We start from the raw sequence: 20,606 nt of genomic DNA, 5'->3' as shown, positions 1-20,606 counted from the left end.
GGACTTTAATATATATTTTTATGATCATAATCTAGTAGTGCGATGTGTTTCTTTCATCATAGTGAGGTGAAGTCTCTTTTTATATTTGATTTTTCTGCTTGTTGTGCCCGTTATTGCTTTTATGAGATAGATATATAGGCATTCCAGGGCTTCAAAAACATGAATAAAGGTTATTACAAATTATAGGCTAAAGCAGTAAAATTCAGGGCATTATTGAAAACCCTGCTCTCTGATTGGTTAAAATTCAGGGCATTATCCACAGTAATGCCCTGAATTTCAGCAGTTTGCAAAATGCAGTTTTCAATCTGTTTATTTCCAGCCAATCAGCTTTCAGAACAGCTGAGACATGGCAGGGGATTGGTCAAAAAGCCACGGTTTGACTCCTCCCCGTCCCGAGCGGACTGAGATTGTCTGAGCAGATTCAGTTGAATTGGGGGGGTGGGGGGGAGAGCCTGCAAATAAGTAAGTGTGTTGTGTATAGAGGTGCAGTGTTGTGTGTGTGTGGGGGGGGGGGGGGGGTGTAGAGGTGCTGTGTTGTGTTTAGAGCTGGAGGGAGTCTGCAAAGTTTAATAAGTGGCTACATTTTTGATTGTGGTTGCAGTGTGTGTGTTGTGCTGTTGTATGTGTAGCAGCAGTTTGTGTAAGTGTAGAGCTGATGTGTGTGTGTGTGTGTGTGTGTGTATAGACCTACTGTGTGTGTGTGTGTGTGTGTATATATAGAGCTCCAGTGTGTGTGTGTGTGTGTGTGTGTGTGTGTCAGTAGCAAAGTTTTTGTGGGTGTAGCATGTGTGTGTAGAGCTGCTGTGTGTGTAGAGCTGCTGCTGTGTGTGTAGAGGTGCTGTGTAGTGAGTGTAGAGGAGGTGCTGTGTTGTGTGTCTAGAGCTCCAGTATGTGTGTGTGTGTAGAGGCACTGTGTTGTGTGTGGTGTGCTGTTTTGTGTGTGTGTGTGTGTGTGTGTGTGTGTGTGTGTGTGTGTGTGTGTAGCAGCAATTTGTGTGTGAGCTGCTGTGTGTGGGTGTGTGGGTGTACAGAGGAGGCGGCAGTGTGTGGATATAGATAGCTGCAGTGTAAGAGTGTATAGAGGTGGTTTCATGTATTTACCATTTTATTTGAATAAAAAAATCTATTTAACTATACAAAAGTGTCTATTATTTATGAAAAAAGCCTACATTTAGCCTATAATAGTAATAATCCCCGAAGAACAGGGCATTACTGGCCAATAATGACCTGGCTGGGTTAAAGTCCCTCGGCTTCGCCTCGGGCCTTCAACTCTTCCAGCCAGGGCATTATTGGCCAGTAATGCCCTGCTCTTCAGGGATTATTACTTAAATAATCAACGTTTCGGCTCACTACGGGGCCACAAAAAAGGTTTTACGAGCCGAAACGTTAATCATTTTGTATGAAACTTTATTCATGTGTGTGAAGCCCTGGAGTTCCTCTGTTTCCTGGCAAGATGCAAATATGTGAGAGAGTGAGAGAGTGAGAGAGTGAGAGAGTGAGAGAGTGAGAGAGTGAGAGAGTGAGAGAGTGTGTGTGTGTACCTACATATACCCTATAGACTAGACAGTTGTCTTTTCTTTGATTTCTTGTTGTAGGGTGGGTGAGTGGGGACACTGCATATTATCCCCTCCGCCTCCTGTAACTGCGTCACACAGGGGTGGGCGGATATCCGGCCCGGGACCCCTCCTCCTCCCTCAGTGCCTGCCCACTGTCTCCCGCTCGGTTATAACGTCTTTCATCATTTAAAACGCGCGGATTTTTTATCGCCCTGTGTCCGGGTCTCGGTGGGGCAGTGTCCGGAGCGGGAGTGTCCGGGGCCTCGGTGGGGCAGTGTCCAGAGCGGCAGTGTGTCCGGGGCCTCAGTGGGGCAGTGTCCGGAGCCCCGGGCCTCGGTGGGGCAGTGTCCGGAGCCCCGGGCCTCGGTGGGGCAGTGTCCGGAGCCCCGGGCCTCAGTGGGGCAGTGTCCGGGGCGGGAGAGTGACCGGGGCCTCGGTGGGGATGTCTCGGGCCACATGACGCAGCCGGGGATCTGGAGCTCAGTCCGGGGGCAGCAGCCTGGACATGTCCCGGGCCCGGAGGCTGCACAGAGGGGCTGCCGAGGTAATGTGTGTGCCGGACCCTCACACAGCCATTATATCTATCTCTATATCTCATTCATTCAGGGATATCCTCCTCCAGGGACCGACAATTACTAAACCCGGCGTCTGCACAACATGCCATTTACATCTGTGTGTGTCACATGCATGCATGTCTCTAAACTAGTGTGTGTAACCGCAACACCTGGAGGATCGCTGCGGCCTTCATCCAGCAATGGATCTACAAGGGGATGGTGTGCACTCCCTATATAGTACAGCTTGCATACCTCCTGGAGAAGCGTGTGTATACGCACTACATGCTTGCATACCTCTGGAGAAGTGTGTGTATACGCACTACATGCTTGCATACCTCTGGAGAAGCGTGTGTATACGCACTACATGCTTGCATACCTCTGGAGAAGCGTGTGTATACGCACTACATGCTTGCATACCTCCTGGAGAAGCGTGTGTATACGCACTACATGCTTGCATACCTCTGGAGAAGCGTGTGTATACGCACTACATGCTTGCATACCTCTGGAGAAGCGTGTGTATACGCACTACATGCTTGCATACCTCCTGGAGAAGCGTGTGTATACGCACTACATGCTTGCATACCTCCTGGAGAAGTGTGTGTATACGCACTACATGCTTGCATACCTCTGGAGAAGCGCGCGTGTGTATACGCACTACATGCTTGCATACCTCTGGAGAAGTGTGTGTGTATACGCACTACATGCTTGCATACCTCTGGAGAAGCGTGTGTGTACGCACTACATGCTTACATACCTCTGGAGAAGTGTGTGTATACGCACTACATGCTTGCATACCTCCTGGAGAAGCCTGTGTGTACGCACTACATGCTTGCATACCTCTGGAGAAGCGTGTGTATACGCACTACATGCTTGCATACCTCTGGAGAAGCGCGCGTGTGTATACGCACTACATGCTCGCATACCTCTGGAGAAGCGTGTGTGTACGCACTAAATGCTCGCATACCTCTGGAGAAGCGTGTGTGTACGCACTACATGCTCGCATACCTCTGGAGAAGCGTGTGTGTACGCACTACATGCTTGCATACCTCCTGGAGAAGCGTGTGTGTACGCACTACATGCTCGCATACCTCCTGGAGAAGCGTGTGTGTACGCACTACATGCTTGCATACCTCCTGGAGAAGCGTGTGTGTACGCACTACATGCTTGCATACCTCTGGAGAAGCGTGTGTGTACGCACTACATGCTTGCATACCTCTGGAGAAGCGTGTGCATATGCACTACATGCCTGCATACCTCTGGAGAAGCGCGCGCGTGTATGCATACGCACTACATGCTTGCATACCTCTGGAGAAGCGTGTGTGTACGCACTACATGCTTGCATACCTCTGGAGAAGCGTGTGCGTACGCACTACATGCCTGCATACCTCTGGAGAAGCGCGCGCGTGTATGCATACGCACTACGTCTCCCCACTGCTGGATGAAGCCTCCCCACTGATTCTTCCCAGTACTGTGGTAGCAAGCCTCTCTTCTCCACTTGCTCCAACAAATGTCCTAATGTCATCCCTCCCATCCTACTTTTGGTCGTTGTTTTGGTCATTTGATCTGCCTTGGAATACAGTTGAGTGCAATCTTTGTCTAGTGATTGTCATTTCTTCTTGTGATATGTCCTTCCCACTGCAATTTCATATTTACTTATACACATGCAGTGTGTGTGTGTATCAGGATGTATGTCACTATTCCAGTACTGTACCTGCTTTCAAATGAAAAATGTTGGATTATAATCTTTCAGTTCAATTTGGGGATGGGAGGATAATACCATTTTTATGACAAAAGTACATTTACTGTATGTTAAGACGGACAATGGGAAAATCAAAGCTCTGTGACCAGCGGTTTGTAAATGAGAAGTAAATGTAGGAGTAACTCTGGTGAGGTCAATGCCTTCGAACCAGTTCAAACGGTCGGCTCGAATTTTTGCACTTGTCATTTCTTTATAATGCAACATGTACGCAGCAATGTACAGTGGGGTAAATGATGACAAGGAACAAACAGCTTGACATCGAGATACACCATAGGGCAGTAGGTTCTTTCTCCAAGAAGCCTATGCAAACACTGTATATAAAGTGTTTGTCAGCTTGTCCCTATCTGTCTGTTTGCTTGCAGAGTCTTTTATTGTTCTGGATAAGCTTCCTAAACACGCCTAAGTATATTTTATTTTCCCTTTTTTTTTTTTTTTCTCTCTGTAAATTTCTAGAAAAACGATGAAAAGGGACAGGAGGATGAGAAGGAGTGTGAGGATCTGACTCAAAAGCTGCTGCGAGAAGACGCTGAAGAGGGGAAAAGAAAAATGGAGGAGCAGCTGAGGAAAGATGATTCGATGGCTCTGAAACTGAACCCGTTGGGAGTGAGTAGTTCAGGCCCTTTCTGGCCAAGGCTTTTATTTCCTCCTTCCCTGGTTTTACGACCTCGCAAGTGTAGTTTCAGATGTCGCTAAATACACGAAAGCAGCAGCAGCGCTCTTCAATAGTAAGTGGCCTAGTGAGTATCTTTGCAATTAGGAGATATGGGGAGTATGCAGTGAAACTGGGAACTGCACTTGTCCAGTCTCCGTTTAGCACATGGGTTTTAGCACACCTCGTGTTGGAAGATCAGGGAACAGGAGATGACTGCCCCTTGTGCTCCGTCAAACAGAGTGCTCTCCTTACCTTTTAATAGGCCAAGCGCGATAATTCTGCATAGAGAAAATGATGGCGTGCAGCACCTTTGAAACGAGTGCGTTCTGTCACACTACACAATCTATGAGCTCCACCCATGCTGGTCCATGAAAGGGCATTCCCAAGAAGGGGCAAAAATACATTCTTAAAGAACTTGCCGATCAGCTTCTTAAGAGATTTCATCTTCCCAAAGTTAATTTGTCACTTAGTATATCTTGTGTAGCAAGGTGTCTGCTTGCAGTTTAGCTGGGTGTGTTCCAATGTAATCTGGTAACCAGTGTTCTATCTCCTTAGGCCAATTATGCTGCCATTATGTAAACTATGAAAAAAGGAAATGCTTTGAACAATCGCCCTGCATGTACACCAGTTAAAATACATTTAAAACAAAATGTACAACAGTTTACGCTGAGATTATGTTAAGATTGAAAATATTTCTGCCTCTGGTTATTAAACAGACCGTAAATGTCTCAAAAATTACTTCAAATTCTGATTTTTCTAGAAAAACTGTCAATCATGTATATTGAAGCCATTGAACATGCCACTGATATTAGTTCACTTTGGGCCCCTTCAGAGGGTAGAACAACCTGCAATGAACGTATAGCACCTTGGATCATGACTATTAAAGCTTCATGACTATTATACCTTCATACCGATAAGTACTGTACCATGTGGCCCAAAGCAAGGTTTTCTGTTCTGCTAGTTACACCAGTGCTTCCCAGCATTTTTCTTATAGTAAGTGTGTGTATGGTAAGCCATATGTGTACAAATATATTGTACTAATAACATTTTCTTTTTATACCTCGCATACCCAACACTGTAGTTGACGCTTATTTCTCTGATTTGCTATCACTTTCTTAATTCATTCACTTTCACTCTGACAGCAATTGCCAATGATACAGGCGCAATCAGGTACTTCGTCACTCAGTTTCCAGATCTCTCCACTCACTCATAACTCAAGTTACTCATTCTGTACCTCGTTCTTTCTGTCTCTTCAGTCTCCTTATGCCTCTTGCACGGGATAGTCTGTCCCTTTTAATGTGTTTTCAGTCTCTCTCTGCCACTTCCTTTCAGTTTACAAATTCCAATATGTTGCTTTTTCTTTCTATTGCTTCCTTGCCGCTCCGTTGGTAGAAACGAGGGAGTGCCCATGATGTACCTGGTAATTCATAAAGACCTCAGGTACGTCATTTGTTACCAGGTACATCATTGGGGAGCTGTAAAGTTTAGCGATAGCCATGTACTCCCCATTTTACAAAGGCAATATATTGCATTATAATACAATTCATGCTTCTTGCCTAAAAGAAGACCACAGGAAATCCCTGCCCCGAAGAGCTTGCTATCCGAGTGCATTTATCTCTGTCATTTTCTACAAGCCGTGTCTCCCCCTACTGATTGTTTTTGTTTGGCTTCTTAAAGTTGCCGGCTTGACACATTACAGATGTAGCCGGCGTTATTGCATGCATCGTTAGGTGGAGGAACGCGTTGGTCCGTCCCTTTTTTGTGTATGGCCACAATGGTGTCTGCTGCCGCGTTGTCCCGCTACCGTGCGCTAGCAAAAGCATTAACGCCTGTTACATCTGTATTAACACTATATATATCTATATCTATCTCACATAAGTAGCACCTATGAGATTAGTAGTTATTCCTGAGCTTGGGTTACTTTTTTGTTTTTGCTCAGTTCAGGCACAAGCTAATTGTACTAGTTCTTGGGAAGCAGGGACTTGTTCTAAAATTATTCTCTGTATGCTCTGTGCCCATTAATAAGAAGGATTAAAACCTGTAAGGAAGCCAGTTTGTATTGGTATGTTTTCTGAAATTCATAATTATTACACACTTACCCTAAAAGATTTGTTTTGATTGGCTAATGGTGGCACACTTAGTTTTTTGTTGCTCTAGGTCGGGGTTCCCAACCTCTTCTACGTCATGCACCCCCTAATAGAAAATATTTGCTCTGCAAACCCCTAGTTAATCATTCTTCTTGCCAAATCACCAGGCTGTTGCTAACATGAACTGTGTGACAGATCCCAGGCAGTATGCTGTCCCGAGCTCGTGGGAGAACACGCACTTAATAAGGCCCCAAACTGCACTTCTGTGTGTGCAGGCAGCATGGGGGTATAGCTATCACTCACAGCGGGAACGTGCAAAATCACACCCCACAATGCTTTGAATGCTGTGGATGCAATTCATTGTGGGAAGCGATGTTGGAAGCTACTGTAATTGAGTTATACCCTGCACACTTGGGTGCAGTTTGGGACCTTACTAAGTGCACAGTCCCCACATGGGCTCAAGAACTCGCTATACTGCATGAATTCCGCTACTGCGTGTTATTTTTGTGGGGGGGGGGGTTGTTCTGTTGGGAGTCACTGCTCTAGATGCCCTTTATTTTGACTTAAAGGCGCTGGCCCTCCTAAAACCAAAGTGGCCTATTGTCAGTGACCTGCTTAATACTATTGGTAAAATGTAGGTGATGGCTTAAAAGAAAAAATCTTTACTGTTTCTGCAGTAACCAAATGCTTTGAAATATATTTATGTCTTTACTGAATTGTTAGACTTAAAGCTGCAGTTCAGTCTTTTTTTTTTTTTTACATTTATTTTTTTACTTTAATAGTTTTATGTGTGCAATCTCTAATTAGCTAAAGAACAGTATAGCTGCGGGTCAATTCGTTTTCCATGTATTGATAGGTCGAAATTTGGTGACTTTATTAAAAGCTGGCATTTGTTTATAATCTGCTTGACTGGCAGTGGAAGCTCATGAATATTCATAAGCAATCCTGCACTGACAAGTGCTAGAGGGAGGGCAGGGCTGACAAAGGGGTGTGCCAGGGCTTGTGACAGGACATGAAGGGGCAGTGCCTTAGCAAATGGCTGTTAAAATAGAATACAAGAAAATTGGTCTTTCAAAGTTGTTTTTTTAAAAACAGAAAATGCTAAAAGTATTTTTTCTTACTACAGAACTGATTTATTAAAAAAAACACACATGCAAGATATTGACTGAACTGCAGCTTTAACTGTTGTATATACAGGTATTGTTGATCCAAACTTTTTCTTTCATCTTATTGAAGTCAATTACACTGCCAAATTTAAATTACATTGGACCTGAGGAAAATAAAACTTGCCTAGTCTCTCTCATACCCCCCCCCCCCCACCAGTAGCAAATAAATGAAAATCCACCTTTTTAAGGGATTCTAGATCTTTCATATAAAGCTCTACTACACCAAGTGGTTTAAAACTCAGTTTTCTTTTCATGCTTTAGGACTTCCCATTTAATTCAATTTTCTCTACAGCACCCACAGCGCCTCTCAGACTCTGAAAATGAAGAACCCTACCTAGGAAGGACCCTTCACCGCTCTGCTTTTGTTTCAAAGAACAACTGTAACTCCCTGACCTCACTGACATGGTAAGGGACGCGTTACACGTACTGCCCACATTCTGCTTGTAGTGGCATAGGTGGAAGTCGGTGGGTAACGGGTGTTAAACATAGTTAAAAGCCGGGTATGGTGCATGACATTTTATTACTGCAGTCCCATTTAGCCACATATACTGTAGTGTAATGAATACATAGCACTAAGCCATGCAACACGTTGATCATTTCAATGTAATAGATGCTTATTGTGCAGTATCTTCTTGACTTGTACTTTATGAGCTCTTTGCCTACGCTCTTTTATTGTGTAAAAGCCCTCCAGATTGAAACACCCAAATTAGCACAATAACAGATGACAAAGTATGTAAAGTGCATATAGTTCAGGAGTTGCCAACTCTAGGCCTCAAGGGCCACCAACAAGTCAGGTTTTAAAGATATCTGTGCTTCAGCACTTGTGGCTCGTTGATTGAGCTTCCATCACACACACCCACCCGCCCCTTCTGCTACACACCCACACTCCACCCACCATTCAATAGTCAAAATCCTTCACCATCTTACAGTCCTGTCGGAAATCTCACCTCGGCAAAACATTTGGGTAGGTTAGACCCGTGGCTACTCTCCACATTCCTGATGCACTTAATTGTACCCTCAAAAGTGTTCCATACTGCACTTGCTGATAGTCTCCTATCCCATTTGCATTGTAAACTCTGGGACTCCTTTATTCCCTTTATTTACCTTCCTGGACTGAGTATTATGAAAAGCACTGTGTGCATTGGTGGCGCTGTGTAAATAAACCTCTATGTATATTTTTGTACGTAGCTGTATAGAACTGAAGTGGACCTGCCAAGTGCTGTCATACTGAGCCAGTCAATGTATTTGTATTTAACATAGGCTGCCTATACCCATTTTCCTACTAATGACATTGTGACATACCCCGTCATTAATTGATATTAGTTGAAAAGTTGTTGAGACTTTAACAAGTTGGATATAGATTGGAGGTATTAAGTTATACTGTTACCTTTAGCACTGATGGCACATATCAAATCTGCCGGCACCATTACAATTGGCACCAACAATATTTTATTCCATACTTATTGCATCATTTTGTGTGGTCTGTGTGGTGACGTAAAGCAATGTGTCCTGCTTGTGTATGATCTTGTAGGACCACTCATTCCAAGGCAGAGCGGAGTCAGAGCTGCAACGATACAGTGGCTGATGGCTTGCCACAGAGCAGGAGGAGAGCGACACAGATTCCCAAAGCCAAGGTACAACAGCACAAGAAATGGAGGTGTTTCTGTGTGAATTGGTACAGGAAATATGGGAGAACCCTTAGAAGCTGTAGTCCATTAGTCAGGGGAAAAAAGAGGTGAAATCCCTCCTTTCATCCAAATGCCAGAGACACTGATTTACACAATGAGCAGTGACTTGAAACTGAAGGAGGATGACAGAAATGTTTCAGGGGAGGCAAAGTGAGCAGCGCAAATGTTCACTTATTTTGTATTTAAGAATAGATAGGCACTCCACTGGATTTATGCAAAAAAAAGGTTCATGGTATTTTGATAAACGTTGAACTCTCTGCTTCACCTCGGGCCTTCAGCCCTTACAGCCAGGGCATTATTGGCCAGTAATGCCCTGTTCAGGAATTATTACTTGCATTTTATTTTTTTGCAGTCAGTGGAGTGCCTATCTAATTTGTCCGTACAAACGTGGACAAATTGGTGCTACAAATGTCAGAAGGTTACTGCATCAAAAATCTGGATTATCCTACAAAATGCAAAAGAAACTTCAGCCTCTAATATAAATCAGTGCTTTGAAGCGGTTTGGTTTTTTTTTCACACGTGCCATTGTAGAAGTATTTAGAGCAGAATTTTAGGGAAACGTATTTCAATCTTTCTGGTTTGGAGGCATTAGTAGCCTCTATTATGTTTTGGATGTAAAGTTTATAAACCAATTTTAATGAGACCCAATTAAAAATGGAAACTTAAACGGATTCTGAATGCATTTGGAGTTTTTAGAGCTACAGATGGTCGATTCTGATATACATCTTCCAGTGTGTAAAATCCATCACAGGTTTCTGTGGTTCATTCATGCTAATAGAAAAACCAATTGGAAACACAAAGAAACACCTTGCTCACCTCACAAGGAGTAAATAAAGATGGCGCAAAGGGAAACTATTACACAATAGGGGATCTTTGTAGTTTTTGTATATTAGTTGTAATTTTATGCATTTCGTCTTGTTTTAATATGTATTAAAGTTGTTATTGTTGTCTAGTTATAGATTACATTTTGTGGTTATTCTCCCAGTTGGTTTACATATTTACCACCATATTCTTGGTACCAGTTAATTCACTGGTACTTTTGGATGTTGGACTATGGAATGAGTGCAATCATTAGGGACTTTTAGTGACCTCTCTTGGCCACTTATGTGTTTTTGTGTAATAGAAAAACCAGTAACATCATTCTAAGGCTGCGTCCATAGGACTGCAGCAGTGCGGAGGCGCGCAGAGGCTGAGGGAAAGCGGTAATTAGTGAAGGGATCTGTTTATATTCTGCTTGTCTGTCAGTGGAAGCTTATGAATATTCATGAGCAATCTTGCACTGACATGTGCTAGAGGGAGGGCAGGGCTGACAAAGGGGTGTGCCAGGGCTTGTGACAGGACATGAAGGGGCAGTGCCTTAGCAAATGGCTGTTAAAATAGAATACAAGAAAATTGGTCTTTAAAAGTTGTTTTTTTTTTTTAAAACAGAACTGATTTATTAAAAAAACCACATGCAGGATATTAACTGAACTGCAGCTTTAAGGCAGTGAGCAGGATAAATCTGAAATCTCCTCATGTCATAGACTCTAACTTTGGTAAGAGAGCCATGCACTAACCCCCGCCCCTTTGAACTAGTAGGGAGAACGTCAGACAAAATGCTTACGTTTCAGGCCTTTTTTTTTGTTTTTTCTCTCGAAAATCTGCTAGATTTGGCGAGCTGCAGTATCTGCCATTTAAGGTGCCATGCTAATATTTACATGCATAGCGCAGTTTGAAAAAGTCTGCATTTCATCCTAACCAAGTCTGCCTTACGTTCGTCCAAATCTGGCAAATTCAAATGACACAATTGATACTTTTGGATGCTAAGTGACTTGAAGGAGCAGTACCGTCCCCCCAACGCATATTTTTATTTTGCAAGATTTTTTTTCACAATACTGTACAGTATTGTATGTCTAACGCCCCATATTTTACCCTGCTCACTGATGAAAAATATACCAAATAAAAAAAAATTCTGCTTTTAAGAATATCGCATGAAGCAAACTTTCAAAGTATGTCCTATTGAGTGTACCTTTTAAAGGCATTTACACAGAGCAGCGGCATTTAGAGTCGTGAGGTTGTTCTTTGTGCGAAACATGAATAAAGAAAGCAATCTTCCTTGGTGATACAGCATTGCATTATCTGGCTCCTCTGCTGAAGCTGGTCAGGACGCACTAGTAAGAATCGTGACGAGTATCTGGCAGATCCTGGATTTAGGGGACATTGGCGTTCATACCTACACTAAACGATCAAGTGGGTGTTGTGTACTTGGCTGCTGCTGTTTTTGGGACGGAAGTTCTTTCAGGTGGTGGTTTCAGGAGATTCTTGGGGGCTTTTTTTCTTTGTACACCCACAAAGTTGAGTGATTACGCGCAACCTAAGATAAAACGGAAATGTGCGCATTGTGTCCTTTTCTACTTATCTAGTCATGGCCGCGCACAACAATTGCCTAGCCTGAAATGTAATTGGGGGGAAGGGGGTTGTTCTGCAATCACTTGAGGGGTATTTTATTTTTTGTTTTTGTTGGACTAAGCTGATGCTATAAAGAAAGTATACCTATAGAAAGGATAATACAGTGTCTGCTTCCTGTTTTCTTTCAAAGGGGAGACGTTCTATACATACCCACAAGTTAGAAGAAAAGGAAATGTGATTTTAATTTCAAATTTAGGCAAAGCTCCACTGCCTCTTTTCCCCTCCCTTCACTTTATTACCCTGGGACAGATAAAATGTAGATTGAATTTGAGAACTATTGTCAAATCAGAGTCCTTGTTGGTATGGAGGCGAAGGATTTATTTACAAAGAAACCAAAGCAGCCAAATCTTCGCTCAAGGCTTCATTCATTCCATTTATTTAAAGGTGGCAAATACATTGTGTTTAAATGATTTATTTTGTCTACTAAAAGGGACTTTGCGTTTAAAAAAAAAATAAAATATAAACGTAAACGGTTTCTCAGTTATTCATTAAAAAAAAAAGCGGCATATAGCCAAGACACCGCTTAATTTAATAGAAGTCTAAGATACTACAGATGTGTTCTTCACACCTTATGTAACTGAGACATCCAGCTTGTTCTTTCTTTAAATAATTAAGAACTTTGTTTTGCAGGTTTCATCGGGAGGTTGTACATCTACTGGCATTGTTGGCGTTCTGTTGTCTACAGAAAACAGCCGCTCTTTCTCTGCCCCGGTGCTCACCTCGGAAAAGCGTCTCACCGTGAGCTCTCTGACCTCCTTTACACCTCTACACAAGCCAGAGAGATCCATCAGTCCTGAGAGTAACGATAGCATCTCTGAGGAGCTGAACCACTTCAAGCCGATTGTCTGCTCCCCCTGCACACCACCCAAGAGACTTCCTGATGGGAGGGTCCTAAGCCCAATTATCATAAAGTCAACCCCAAGGAACCTGAGACAGAGCCTGCAGAAGCCAACCACATACGAGGCCAGCCCCATGATCTTAAAGAAATGGGAGCAAGTCTTCAAAGAGCGGCAGATGAAGAGGACTGTATCTAAAGGAACCTTGACATCTTCTGTTGAGGTCGAAGATTCTCCCACCCAAAGCAATCATGTGTCATCAAGCAAGGAACTGGTAGGTCTTAAAACTAGGCTACGTAGCGCAGATACAGTGCTTCGGAATCTAGAATATGTACCCTCTTCCAGCAAGGAAGCTATCTTAGAAAGTAATTCTGATAAGAGTCAAGCCTTTCCAGGGAATGATTTCCTCCTGGGCTCAGGCAAGCTCTCAGAGGACAGTGGAGCTACAGAACCCATGCTCAATGTGAATCCCAATTCTTGTCTAGGTGATTCACATATCGGCACCAAGGTTAGAGTAACAGCCCGGCTGTCCTCTAAGGTTAAGTCTGTGTCCCAATGTAACAGCTTGGGAGCAACTATCAAACCAGCATTGAAACGACCACACAAAAACAATTGCCAACCAATTAATATGCAAAACGGCACATGCTTTGCAGCTGCCAAAAACATCAGTCCAGAGTTTCCTCAACGCCGAGGCCAGAAGAGGCGATGCAAAACCAAGCACTTAGAACAGAATGGATCTCTTAAGAGGTTAAAAGCTGCCTGTGGGGACAGCTGCACACACGGCTTTGAACGGTTTTGGAGGGAGACAGAGAAGAGACTGAAACAGGAGGAGGAGGACAAGAAGCTCGCACTAAAACTTCAACGATCGTTTGACAAAGAAAGCCGGACGGTGAATCGGTGTAAGGGGAGCAGGGACGAATACCCCTTACGCTCAAAAAGCACTGCCGGTGCAAACTAGCACTTGATCATTTTGCCTTTTCTAGAGGGACAAAGAAAATTATCCAAATGACCTATAAGAAGAACAATGTTCTCCCCACCCCCACCCCCCCCCCCCCCCTCCACTTTTTATTTATTTAATTTTTTTTTTCAATTCTCTCCTTGGACTTGAGACATTTGGTATTACAGTATTTAATATCTAGTTGTGGTAGAACAGGACTGCTTTTATGTAAGCAGGATGGTTGAAGGTAGCGGTTATTTGGTTCGGAAGGAGCATATTATCACTATAATTAGTGATAATGTATCGTACAGTTGCCTGTATACAAAGTTGGCTCTGGAGGTTGTTTACATTGTCTCTCTGGTAGCAGTATTCCGCTAAATGATGTCACTTGTTCTCATCAGGTCACTGCTCTGCTCTGATCTTTCCTACAACTTACTGTAATCCATGTAATAGCTCTATCTTAGCCTCTTACAAAGCAAGGGCTCTATACATTACTATGCAGTATTTATGCATACGAACATCACAGCCAGGCTGGGAGCAGGTGTTCCAGGTTTCCCTCCAAGCAACTCTACTAGAAGAATGTTTCCCTAATTATGAGGTCTTTAGGGTTGGCCATATAAATGCTGGCGAGTCCATTGCAATGTTCTTCCAGCAACACTGGCACTGATGGTTTTAAATGTTAGATGCCACTACTTCAGTGTTAAAACGCTGAGTTTTGGATCATATATTTTGCTAAGAATGTTCTCTAATAATGCCAAAATTGGAAGGAAAAAAAAAATCGGCTTTTATAAATAAATGGAAACTGCACTCTTAACCACTTCCTCTGTTTTCCTCTTATTGTGTAACTACATTCAGTATTCATCTGAAATCCCCATTAGCATTTGACTCAACATTTGGAATATGAATGCACGGTGGCTTTTGATGTGGTACAAAATAGCAGACAACTTGTTTTTAATTTATTTTATTTTACAGTGGGTGATAACTCCGCAGGGATAATGGGAATATACATGCCTCGGTAATCCATTGGTTATGTCTTTAAGATAGAACATTCCATTCTCTTGTATGTTGAAATCGGCAGAAACGAATTTCCTAACTTGGGCATTCTGATGGTATGGTGGCAGCTTAAAGCCACATTAGGATCCAGTATTGTTGGAGAAGGAAGGCCTTGATTGTAATTCTACTGTGTAAGAATCTTTGCTCGTGTGTCAAATACCTAAATGGTAATATTTTTCAATCCTAGAATTGCCTTAAGTGAAAATGTACAGGTTACTAATCTATCAAAGATTGTTCACCTAATTTTAATAAAGTGTAAAATGATGTACAGTGCAAATGCAGAAACAAAGATTATGAAATACTGGCATGAGCAATGTCCTTTACACTTAGCCTCCTACTGTTTAAAACTAGGGAGACTAGATAATTTGTGTGTCGTTCACAGCTTTTCATGAATTACTTAAATCACGAGAAGCATTTTACTCTGTACCGCCTCATTGCAATAATAAAAGGATATCTAGATATGTTAACTATACAGTGTGGATATCTTTGGTAAGTTGCTAGGTTTCATGCCTCGAATGACCAATCAAAAAAAAAAGTCTAAACTTGCATGTTTAACCTTGTGTTTCAATCTGTTGAGGAAGATGTCTGCTTGCAACAGATCTACCTGTGATCCCTGTCTGAAAATGTTAATGCCTGTTACTTCAGAGAAGTGCATCACTACTCTGCCATGGCGAGAGTTGATGCTTAATTTTCGAGCAGCAGAGTAGTTCATTAAGGACTGTCTGACCCCTCTCACACACACTGATTTTTGCTAATATGGCACAAAACCTCGATACGGGCAGTCCTCGGTTATCCAACGGAATCCATTCTGGAAGTAGTGTTGGATAGTGAAACTGTTGTAAAGTGAGTCCCGTGTTAATCCGTGCCTGTGAGCCTCGGATAACGCATTCCGGCATCGAAAAACGGCCCATAGGGTTGCATTGTAAAGCGTTGGATATGCCATTTGTTGTAAACTGAAACATTGGATAGCGATGACTACCTGTATATATTTTGGTAGTACTGAGATTTAATGCAGTGAGTAGGTTATTACTTAAATGTCTGGGGCCAGCTTTCAAAGAGAGCATTATATTTTCCCCCAGAAATTTTACTTACATTTGCAAAATTGTAGTCTTTACTACAAGGTAATCTGTTAAAAGCAACTGGTTTATGTGCAAAAACAACCACTAAGCCTTTGCGCATGTAATGCCTGTGAGGCTGCTTTTTGCACAAAAGAATCTTTTTGTTCATTACTTCAAAGCAGTCCAGGTATCTCTCCTGCTCCATGTAAATAGATGTTGCTTGGTTATTGGACTTCACATCCCGGAGAAAAACTGTTGTGCCAATCGGGGTATACACGCTGAATGTCTTTGTATAGTATATGCACTGAGCCACCTGTACATCAGTTTCTGACTGACTTGCTGAAATACACCCTATCAAAATGTCGAAGTATTTAGTGCAACAAACAGTCTGTTAGAAATAAATGTCTTGGATTGGTAAAATCCACCAGCAGATTGTATCCACTGGCTGTTTTTGATCCGCACGGCTTGAAACTGGAACAATCCGCCCGCCGATGGATTTTTTACACTGTGGAATGGATTTTCAATGGAAAACTCATGAAATTTCGCGGTATGGATTTTGACATGTTCACCCATCTCTAGTTAAAGGCATTTGTATGCAGATACAGACCCAACACAAGGGCTATTAGATATATTTATGCTGCAGTATAAATAAATACGTGGATTGGATTCTTAAAATCTACCAGCGGAGTCTGTGGATTGGATGGTGGGGGGGTTAAAAAAAAAAAAAAATTAATAATAGTAATATAAAGTTTGAATCCATGGACTAAAAACCAGCCGCTCTGTGGTGGTTCCAGATCTGACAAACATTTGCACGTCTCTACTGCTAACCCTTTCATGCAATGGCATGGGAAGATTTTATACAGATTAAGCCTCTGTTCCATTTGAGCAAGGCAAAATAAAATAATACTAGAATAGCTATACCATTAATCAAAATAAGAAACTGGTGAGTGAAAGGCCAATATTTTCCCCTCAAACTAAAGAGCAACTGTGTATGATTGCGGGATTCTTTACACTGTGTTCTGTAGACCGTACCAAAATATAGTCTCCATTACTGAAAGTGTAGTCGTGAAGCTATTAAAGGACTGCACAGTGATGTTTTGGGGTTTCTTGGTATCTTTTTGAAACTACAGATTTATGTTTATTTATTTTTTTTAACACTTGTTTTTCAGCTTTTTTATGCCACTTTCCACCCCAAGATACTTAACCCCTCCCAAAAAGGGTTCCACGCATGGGTTAAAAAGGTTAGCCAGGGACTACTATGAGCACTGCAGGAGCTGGACAAAAAGGAGAAGACTGATGCTTTCATCTTCAGGAGTCTGGGGTTTTTTTTTTTTTTAAAGAAGCAAATCCGTTTTGATTGGAGAAGGCTGCATCCCAAATTACAAGTCAAGCTCAATATTTTTGAGAGGATCATTGCTTTAAAATAAACTGATGACAACATGCCACTTTTGTTTTAATCAGAATAATCTATAAAATATTGCAATATTAGAACAGTATTTCAATCATGTGTATGTTGCTTGTTGACTGCCAAATATGAACCTCTTTAAGTGTGTACTTTCACTTGGGTTAGTTTTACCAGAACTTCTATTGGTTTTTGGTGTGTAAAAAAAAATATTTGGGAAACCATTGTTTGGTTTTGTGTGTTGTAGGTATATCCCGCACAAGAACCAAAGTGAACTAATGGAGGTTACATTGGTAAACCTTGGATGGTTCATGCTTCAAAAATTGGACAAGTATTAAAAAAAAAAAACACATTGGAAGATTAATTTATAATGGGAACTCTTTGCAAGATGGGTAACTGCATCTTGTTTCATACAATGATAATGTAGTGTAAATTTCTGCATGCCTTCTTTGTATCCGATGCTAGAGATTTGATAAACATCCAGCTAAGACAGAAATCGCTGTGATTATTGAAATGAGCTAATTAATGCTCCTGCTACTTTTTTCACCCGAGCATGCGAAGTAAATTGATCGAAGCAGAAAAGAGAGAAAGTAGTCTATCGCATTCTCTCCCCCGCCAAAATGTCTGAAGATGTAGTACAAGTTGCAAAATAACATATGTAATGTTTAGTAAGCAGAATCTGATTTTTGTTATTAATTCAAGAAACAAAAAATGAATTTGAATATGGCGGCTGCATTTATTTGGTTGAAACGTCTGGCATAGTTACATAGTAGATGAGGTTGAAAAAAGACGTACGTCCATCAAGTTCAACCTATGCTAAATTTAGACAACAGATACTTTATCCTTTATCTATACTTACTTATTGATCCAGAGAAATGCAAACCCCAAGAGTCATTACATCCAATGATGTCTCATAAGGGGAAAAATAAATTCCTTCCTGACTCCAAGAATTAGCAATCGGATTAATCCCTGGATCAACATATTTCCTATGTATACTTATTTGGTATATCCCTGTATACCTTTTTATTCTTGCATCCCAAATGCATAACCTTACATTTATCTGTATTAAACCTCATCTGCCATTTACCTGCCCACGTTTCCAGTCTCTCCAAGTCCTTCTGAAGAGAAATTACATCCTCTGATTCTATTACCTTACACAATTTAGTATCATCAGCAAAGATGGAGACTTTGCTCTCTATCCCAACCTCAAGGTCATTAATAAACAAGTTAAAAAGCAGGGGTCCCAGTACCGATCCCTGAGGTACTCCACTCATAACTTTAGCCCAACCTGAAAAAGTTCAATTTATTACAACTCTCTGTTGTCTATCCTTCAACCAGTTTTCAATACAGGTGCAAATATTTGCTTAATTTTTTACACCAACCCCCTGACCTGTATCAAAAGCCGTTGCAAAATCTAAGTAGACCACATCAACTGCATTACCCTGGTCTAAATTCCTACTTACCTCCTCAAAGAAACAAATAAGGTTAGTTTGGCATGATCTATCCTTCATAAATCCATGCTGACTATTACTAATTATTTTGTTTTTCATTAGGTATTCCTGATTATTATTCTGTACTAAACCTTCAAGTAGCTTCCCCACTATTGAAGTCAGGCTTACAGGTCTGTAATTCCCCGGTTGTGATCTAGCTCCCTTTTTAAATATAGGCACCACATCTGCTTTACACCAATCATGTGGTACTGAGCCTGTGGAAATGGAGTCCTTGAATATTAAATATAATGGTTTGGCTATTACTGAGCTTACATTCTTGAGAACTCTTGGATGTATGCCATCGGGGCCAGGTGCCTTATTTACTTTAATTTTTTCAAGTCGCTTTTGAATTTCTTCCTCAGTTAACCAACTGTTCATTAATATGGAGGTTGTGGCTTTCTCCTGCGGCACTACTATTGAACTTGATTATTCCCTGGTAAACACAGGCAAAGAATTTGTTTAATACCTCTGCTTTTTCCTTATCTCCAAAAATCTGCCTACCCATCTGACACTGAAAGGGTCCTATATTTTCTTTTCTCATTTTTTTGTTATTAAGGTACTTAAAGAACATTTTAGGGTTGACCTTACTTTCTATTGCAATCCTTTTTTCATTATCCATTTTCGCTAATTTGATTGCCCTTTTTGCAATTTTTGTTACATTCCTTATAATTCTGATACGATGTCCCCGTCCCTTCTGACTTAAATAATCTAAACGCCTTCCTCTTTTTGTCCATTTCCTCCCCTACCTGTTTATTTAGCCACATTGGTTTTGACTTAAGTATAAAAGAATTATTACCCAAGGGTATACACTGGCATATCTAACTAATGATAGCAGAAAGGTGTCATCAGAATCGGTCAAGGCATTTGGCCTGTGGGGAGAGAGCACATGAACAAAAAAAAAACAGGAATAAAGAACACACCCATAGTGTCTGCAATGTCTAGTTGATGGCTTCACTCACTCGCTCATCCAGGAAAGGGAACAAGATCTATATTTTCAGTGACTGGGCGGGGGGGGCCTAGACCTCATGTACTGTAGATCAAAACTTTTTTTGATAGGATACTTTCATGGGTCTTTCCGTTCTGCTAATATATTGTGTTCCACTGGGGCATTCTAAAAGATAAAACACTTTTTTTTTTTTTTTTAGAGCAATTTTATAAAATGCTTGTCTCTTGCAAATTTTGAATAATAAAAAAAAAAGTTGTAAACTAAGCATGTACTGCATGGAGAAAAGCCTTCGGGTTTATTTGTTAACGACATTTGTTTGCCATTTTCAATTTTTTTTTTTAATCTCACTTGGTGCTAAGCTGTTCTTCCAATTTCAAGATTTCTATATTCAATTTGTGGTTTATTGGACAAATACAATGCAACCTCATTTTGGGATTATTATATGTCCCAATGCTTTTCTACAATGTTTTCATTTTGGTAAGCTGCACTGTTAAAACGTGTTATCAAGGGGAGTTTATTTTAATCATATATTTTTTATCTGATATCATCTAGGTCCTTTTTCATGCTTTCTTTTTTTTATGCAGTGCAGGTGATGTGTGCAGAGGTGAAGATGGGACTTACTTTGGGGGAAATTAACATGGCTTTTATTCAGCCAAAAGTTTTTAGCAACAAAGTACAGGCTTTTCCTAGCCAAAGTTCAGCGTCACACAGCGCATGAAAGTCTATAGCTGTCTAAATGGTTACAGGGTGTCCCTATGCATCTGTGACATGCACATATGGCCGGCATGCCCTGATGTATATATGTCTTTACTTATATAGCGCCATTAATGTACATAGTACTTCACAGCAGTAATACACATGACAATCATAAATAATCAATAGTACAAATAACATAATGGGAAGAAGTGCTTCAGACATAAAAGTAACATTTAGGAAAAGGAGTCCCTGCTCATAAGAGCTTACAATCTAATTGG

General features: G+C 41.4%; 1 protein-coding gene across 1 annotated transcript; it reads left to right on the top strand.

Moving 5' to 3' along the window:
* The first annotated feature begins 1,641 nt into the window (after positions 1-1,641).
* Positions 1,642-17,236, top strand: RNF169 (ring finger protein 169). Its single transcript, XM_075592767.1, has 6 exons — positions 1,642-2,100; positions 4,323-4,472; positions 8,067-8,179; positions 9,306-9,408; positions 12,541-16,341; positions 16,964-17,236. The coding sequence occupies exons 1-5, from the start codon at positions 2,062-2,064 to the stop codon at positions 13,702-13,704; spliced, it is 1,569 nt and encodes a 522-aa protein (XP_075448882.1). The 5' UTR covers positions 1,642-2,061; the 3' UTR covers positions 13,705-16,341; positions 16,964-17,236.
* Positions 17,237-20,606: the final 3,370 nt, after the last annotated feature.

This window comes from Ascaphus truei, chromosome 3, assembly GCF_040206685.1.
Source record: "Ascaphus truei isolate aAscTru1 chromosome 3, aAscTru1.hap1, whole genome shotgun sequence".
NCBI classification, from domain to species: domain Eukaryota; kingdom Metazoa; phylum Chordata; class Amphibia; order Anura; family Ascaphidae; genus Ascaphus; species Ascaphus truei.
Note: the sequence above shows the minus strand (reverse complement) of the source record. Positions and strands in the feature narration are given on the sequence as shown.